Here is a 7,684-nt window from a genome sequence, read left to right as displayed (position 1 = left end):
TTCTCATGCCTAATTCAAATTCTCAATGCTTAATTCAAATTCTTAATGCTTAATTCAAATTCTCAATGCTTAATTCAAATTCTCAATGCTTAATTATCTAAAATTATCAATTCTTAATTCAAATTCTCAATGCTTAATTATCTAAAATTATCAATTCTTAATTATTCTAAATATCAATTATTAGTTATTCAAATTTTCAATTCTTCATTATTCAAATTCTAAATGCTTCATTATTCATATTGTGAATGTTTACTCCGCTTATTTTCAATGTTTTATTATTCATATATTCAAATAAGCAATATTTAGTATTCAAATTAGCAATATTTCATTATTCAAATTAGCAATATTTCATTATTCAAATTAGCAATATTTCATTATTCAAATTAGCAATATTTTATTATTCAAATTAGTAATATTGTATTATTCAAATTAGAAATATTTTATTATTCAAATTAGCAATTTTAATTATTCAAATTAGCAATATTTATTATTCAAATTAGCAATATTTTATCATTCAAATTAGTAATATTTCATTATTCAAATTATTAATTTTAATTGTTCAAATTAGCAATATTTATCATTTGAATTAGCAATATTTTATTATTCATGTTCTCAATATTTTATTATGCATATTTTCAATATTTTATCATTCATGTTCTCAATGTTTAATTATTCAAATTCTTAATTCAACCTATTTTCAATGTTTAGAAAATGTTTCCATGTTTAATTCAGCTTATTTTCAATCTATTTTCAATCTATTTTCAATCTATTTTCAATCTATTTTCAATCTATTAGTCATAGGAATAAAAATAATACTGGGGATAAAAATAATACAGAAAATAAAAACAGTGAATAATATCTCAGGTAGAATATAGCCCCCGTCCTCAACCATACAGCTTGGCTTTCGCTAAGATTAGACACTGGAATATCTACCGTCTGATAAAATCCACAGGGACAAACCTAACCATGACACTCCAGTCTTGATTTGAACCCTCTCAAGGAATTGATAAAATGAATAATGTCAGATTTATAGTTCAATATTTGCCGTAGGACTCATGACACTCCTTCGAGGATCATGCAGCAAAGTGGTCCCCTCACCTACTACATGACCACTTCCAGAGTGCCCACGCTGACCGACCATCCAATTTTGTCATTCTAATATTTGCCGTAGGACTCATGACACTCCTTCGAGGATCATGCAGCAAAGTGGTCCCCTCACCTACCACATGACCACTTCCAGAGTGCCCACGCTGACCGACCATCCAATTTAGTAAGTGGCAATACCCAATTCATCCCTACTTTAAGAGGGGGGTTTCCTAAACTAAGACTTTACAATAAGTGCCGTTACCTACAATTTTTGACAACTCCCCTTATCCTAAAGAAGTTGTTTTTACACAGAAAACTTCCTGAAGACTTTCAAAATACACACAAACTTGAAGTTGACTTCATGTTCAGTGACTAAAACATTGTCCACATGAAATCAACCTTTATAAATCTGATGAGCTTTAAACAAATGCCAAAATCTGATTAAATTTAGTTTTAAATTTGAAAACGTCCTGATTTTTCAGCCACAGATGCCAGCCACAAAAAATAAGAATTATCTTTGACATTTCCTTAAAAAAATTCATTCTTTACATCTCATATGATACACAGTTCATCAGATTATAGACCACAGTGGGGAATAAGACTTGAATTGGGAAGAGAAAATTTGGCCAGACTTCCTTCAGAGCCTAAAGAAGTCATTTTTTTCTCTTCAAGCAGTTGGATAGAGAGAAAGTATCAGATAAATAAAGTATAATGTGTTTTTATCTAAGTTCATCAGGAAGTGAAAATAGCCAATAGGTGAATCAACAATTTTTAATTGTACTCTGACTTGCACATTTTCTTTTACATGTTAATATTCATAATTCATAGTGATATCTATTAAACTATTTTATTGTTAAATCATTTCATATATAGAAAAGCTAATTTATTTATCAATTTATTGATTTATCTTATTTATTTATTTGTTTATTTAATTTTTTTCTTTATTTTTTTTATTCATTTATTCATTTGTCTATTTATTTATCTATTTATTTGTTATTTATTTATCTATTTATCTATTTATTTATTTATTTTTTATTTATTTTTTTCATTCATTTATTTATTTATTTATTTATCTATTTATTTATATTGTCTGTATTTTGGTGTTTGATTTTTGGTGACAGATTAGCATAAGCCTGGACTTGTTTCCGAAATCCTACTGATACTCTGTAATTCTATAACTTACTCAATTATAATTGATATACTTCCTCATGTCAAAAGTTCATTAACTGCTACCAATGTTTCGTCAATATGTTTGGATTTCGGGTGCCATTTTATGGTTAGGATCATTAGTACATGGTTTTATTTATTTCAATTCAGCAATGTTCTTAATTCACTCTCAATCTAACCTAATACATCTTAATTCCTATTCTTAATTCACTCTCAATCTAACCTAATACATCTTAATTCCTATTCTTAATTCAAACTATTCTATTGCCAATCCTACTAAATACAACAAAATTCCTATTCTTAATTCAGTCTACTTTATTCTCAATCTAATCTAATACAACTTAATTCCTATTCTTAATTAAGTCTATTCTATTCTCAATCTAACCTAATACAACTTAATTCCAGTTCTTAATTCAACCTACTTTATTCTCAATCTAACCTAATACAACTTAATTCATATTCTTAATTCAGCCTAGGTTATTGTCAATCTAACCTAATACAACTTAACCCTTATTCTTAATTCAGTCTACTTTCAGTCTACTTTATTCTGAATCTAACCTAATACAACTTAACCCCTATTCTTAATTCAAACTATTCTATTCTCAATCTAACCTAACACAACCCAATTCATATTCTTAATTCAGTCTATTCTATTCTCAATCAAACCTAATACAACCCAATTCATATTCTTAATTCAAACTATTCTATACCTACTAGTATTTTCATTATCAATATTGTTTACTTAAATGACAATTAAACATTTTAAATTCAACTCTAAATCTAATATAACAAATACTTACCAAGTAATATGATATAAGGAAGATACATAATTACAAATCTTCAAATCAGCCAATCAACAGAAACCTACAAATAAGAAATAAGGTTATACAATGAGTGTATTCTATCTACATAAATAATATCTAGGGATGTGCATAGCATTGGGCAGGAAGCAGAAACCAGACAGTTGATATCTTAACAGTCATGTCTGGCTGGAGCTCTATGTTGTTGATATGGAAGTCTAAAAAACTAGATGGATGATTGGGCTGTAGAGACTAGAGCCCAATGTTGTTGATTTGAACTATTTGCCAGTCATGTTTGAAAGAAGTCCCAAATGATGGACAGTGACTTGTGTAGTATCAAAATCTTCTCAAGAAACACCTTGTATCAAATATTTTCAAATTGTTGAGTTCAAGATCAAAATAATTTCAGGCAGTAGAAAGCCACCCAAAAATAATTCTCTCAAATAATCTACAATACACCAGCTACTATGTTCCATAGAAATTGAACCACAAAACACACAAAAAAGTTCAAAAACAGGAGAGTACTTACCTCTTCTTGTTAATTTCAAAATGGGGTTGAATTCAGCACAAAATTTGTTTCTGCTTTCATAGCAACAAGAAGTGAACCCTGGGACATCTGCTGACTGAATGAGGCTGTACACTGTTGTTTTCAACCTGACTATAACCCCTGAATTCTACTCACCCTCAAGCTGGGGTTGGTTAAAATATCTTGGTCTCCATACCCACAGTTTTAAAACAAAAGACTGACAATAGAGTGAACACTTTTCATCCCTTGGTCATGGTTTAAATCTTCAGTCTGAGATCAAATTGGTAATCAAGACTAGTTCCCATAGTTTTTAATTAGTCCTGGACTAAAACTCTTATCTAGAGTCTCTTGCTATATTAATTTAAAGGGCCACTGCCACAAAAAAAAATTCCTCTTGCTTAATGGCAGTATGGACTCTTTAAACAAATGCTTTTAAAGGGACAGCTGCACCATTTTTTTTTACCAACCATACTTCAGTCTCAAAAAAGGGATTTTTAGCTAAGCCAATCAGTAATAGTGTTCACCCTTGAAATTTTAGCCTTTAAATTTTAGCCTTCAAATCCATGTGTGTCCAGAATTATCCGCGTTTGAATGTTAAAATGACGACTGGTAATTTTAAGATACAAAACTGTGAACCAAAAGACCGATAGACATAGGAACTAACACAAAACTATACACAAAATTTTATGTTGGCATTATAATTGTTCTGAAGATCAAAAGGAAATTTATAAAACTTACAATGTGCTTGATAGTCATGTAGCGATGGTCCTATAGTTGACGTCTGACTGCTGGTGTTGTCCGGTTGTAGCCATGGAGGAACAGCTCCAGTATGAATATTGCCCTTCTCTTTACCTCCCTACAAATATACATCGGAACCTAGAATCTGTGCCTCTTATAGCTCCATTCATACTTGGGTCTGCTCATTTGCTATTTCAAAACTGGGTCATTCCGTCTTCATTTTTAGGAGGGTAAGTTGGCGCATCTAGTCATTTTGTTAACAAGTTGCAGTCCTTTTGCTTAAAGATATAAACTGTATTTAGGCAATAAATTTGACTTTACCTTGACTTTTGGAATAACTGTGAGACCAAAGCTAGTTTTCCTGGCAGTAGAAATCTGTGGTGCTTCCTCTATCAATGAATCTATTTGTCTATTTGGCTAATAAAGATTCAGGAAAAAATAAGAGTTGAAACATTTGGGCTGTATAGTAAGAAATATCAAGGACTTGCTGTTGGAACTGGTAACTTTAAGATTATCATAACAATTTTACCTCCTACTCTTCTGCACCTTATTGGGCTAATGAAGATGGGTAACGCCATGCAGTGTGCAATGAGAGAAATTTAGCCTACTCTATTTTCAACTGTCTAGAGTTTTTTTAACAGACTGTAACAAAAGGGGACTCTGTTTATTGTCCGACCCGATCGACTAAACGCATTTTCATGTTAGCCACCTACTAAGTTCAATACTAAGAACTCTGATTGACCAACTCAGATTTTTAGAAGTGAATTAGATGTGACAATTTAAGTTAGCAACTCAAACAACAAGTTCAAAGTAGAAATTGATATTTCTTAAAATACAAATATAACCTAGAGAAAAAATATCAGGGTAGATGCAATATAAAAATAAAAGCAAATTTCATTATGGATACAAATTAGGCACCACCACACACCTCCAATCTCTGAAATGTTGGCGTCTGGTTTATTGTGAGGTTTTGGCTAGCTGTAAAATTGTGGCTTGTTGCACAACTCTGGTTTGTAAACCCCTGGTTTGTTGTAGGATTCTGGTTTGTTGTAGAATTCTGGTTTGTTGTAGAATTCTGGTTTGTTGTTAAGTTTTGATGTTGTTTTTTTTGTTGTAAATGGTACTGAGAAATCAGCTGATGATTTAGGGCTGCAGTTTTTATTTTCTCAGCATTCTGAAACATATACAAGATATTTTGAAATAGACCTTTTAGGAACACCAGATGCTCCTTTGTCGAAATTTGTTTTTTTTTCTCATGAAAAAGGCTTCAATCATTCATATTTCTCTTTATAGTGACTTTTCTTTTATAAATTACATTTATTTTAGATGTCAGGAATGTATTTATTTCGTGGTAATAAAAAATATAAAATATATTAATACTACACACGTGAAAACAAAGCCTATTTTTTGTATGAATGTAACTAAGACTTACCTTTGAAATGTCCTGTTTTTGTTTTTCACAGAATTTCTGAGCAGCTTTTTCCACTTTATTCTTGAATCTTGAATGAATATAACACACCAAAATAATAATAACCATTTAATAAAGGTATGTATCTAAATACTGGTTTACAGTCTACATACTTTCTTTACCAGTTGATACGACTCAAGACTAGTTAGATCAATAACATTCTCCAATGAATATTCATCAATGGATTTTGGTTGATTTTTGTCTTGAATGTATGTAAATAGTCATCAGAAGTACTAGAACTGAAGAAAATCGCATAATCCCCTCAAATATACCTCAAACAAGAATCTTCACTTTCTACTTCTATATAAAGCTTACTTACATTATTGAATCTGCTTCATCTATAAAATAATGGAGTTTAGTTGTTTTATTGAGAATATTCTCCCAGAAAAATTCATTCATTTTCTCAATATGTTGTCTCCTAAAAAGAAATAAATAAAATAATCAGTTCCATTTAAAGATGGGTTCCCTTATTTTCATTTATGAAAATGAAAATGCTAATTTATATGAATAGAAAGTAGAGGTGATCTTATGACTTGGAAAAATACCAGTTTGTCTCACAAGTCCATCATTTATTCATAATTAGCTAAATATGAAGAGAATTACCAGCAGAATTCCAATGAATGACCAATCAAGAAAGGTCCAAAAGTCTTTTTTGTTTATCCAGACAGTACATACATGGACATTTATGATTGGTTAAACACTTAATTATATGCAATAAGAACATAATGATTTGATTAAGAATACATGATAATTCATTAGAAATACCAATTAATCCCTCAGAAAACAGGAACTTACAATGCCAAATGTCTAATAAAGGACCCACACACTACAGTACAGTCTTCCAGAGTAGAATGTTTCTGAATTGATTCTTCACAGAAGTAACACCATATAGTAACATCAGATTCCCAACCTAATTTCATAATTACTGGATTCTTTAAAATTAGTTGACTGTCTTCAATCTGGAAAAGAAGATCATTGGAATGGTACAAACTGATGTTGTTAAAGAGGAAAAGTCAGCATTTTCGGGGATTGATTTGAGTCTTTATTGTGCTTTAATAGTCTCAAGAAGTACTAAAACATATGAAATCGTATAATCCCTTCAAATATACCTCAAACTAGAAATCTCACTGTCACTGTGTGTTTTCTATATAATATATGGCATAGTCAAATTTTCAACTTTCAAACGTGAATAATTATGGATTTGAAGGCTCAAATTTTGACGATGAGCTGTGAACACTATTACTGATTATGTAAGCTAAAAAAATTCCTGTTTCTGAAACTAAGGTATAATTGGTCGAACGGATAGTAAATGTGCTCCTTTAATGTCTTAGATACATTAGAAAACCCCTTTACGATCTTTTTAAGAATAAGCCTGTGAATAGTGGTGGATAATTCTTGAATTTGGGATGATGGTGAAATAAATTTTCAAATGCTTTAATTCACAAAAAGGGTGAAAAACAGGTCACATCGGTTGAAGTTTTGTCGTCGAAAGAATTGATCACAGGATAGGAATTGTATGGCTCTGGAAGTGTCTTCTAATTTGCAACCTGAGTAAGATAATACAGGGAATTTTTTGTTGACATGATCTTGACAGCAATAGAATGACTCTTCTTTGTTAATACCTTTTTTCTAAATTTGGAAAGAATATTGATCAAAATTTGTTGATGTCTTAAAGAATAAATATGTTTCTTATTTTTGTATTTGTGGCTTATTTTACACAATTTACAATATCTAAATTGGATAAAAGATGTGCTTTTTGTAGAGGAATTCATTTTTCACTCTACTTTCATTTTCATAACTATCTCAACCGGAAGTGACAATAGAATGAGTGCAGCAGAAAACGTCAAGCGAAACTATTTACTTTTTTTCTGCTAAAAACAAGAGAAGAGCTTTTTGCCT

General features: G+C 30.5%; 1 protein-coding gene across 1 annotated transcript; it reads right to left on the bottom strand.

Annotated features, from left to right (window-relative positions):
- Window positions 1-3,051: 3,051 nt before the first annotated feature.
- Window positions 3,052-7,584, bottom strand: LOTGIDRAFT_231005 (hypothetical protein). Its single transcript, XM_009051023.1, has 8 exons — window positions 7,408-7,584; window positions 6,581-6,744; window positions 6,105-6,203; window positions 5,750-5,816; window positions 5,246-5,491; window positions 4,639-4,734; window positions 4,318-4,435; window positions 3,052-3,117 (listed from the first exon to the last, which is right to left on the bottom strand). The coding sequence occupies exons 1-8, from the start codon at window positions 7,555-7,557 to the stop codon at window positions 3,107-3,109; spliced, it is 951 nt and encodes a 316-aa protein (XP_009049271.1). The 5' UTR covers window positions 7,558-7,584; the 3' UTR covers window positions 3,052-3,106.
- Between the last annotated feature and the right edge of the window lie 100 nt (window positions 7,585-7,684).

Source organism: Lottia gigantea, assembly GCF_000327385.1.
Source record: "Lottia gigantea unplaced genomic scaffold LOTGIsca_16, whole genome shotgun sequence".
Lineage (NCBI taxonomy): Eukaryota > Metazoa > Mollusca > Gastropoda > Lottiidae > Lottia > Lottia gigantea.
This window is presented reverse-complemented; position numbering and strand designations above follow the sequence as displayed.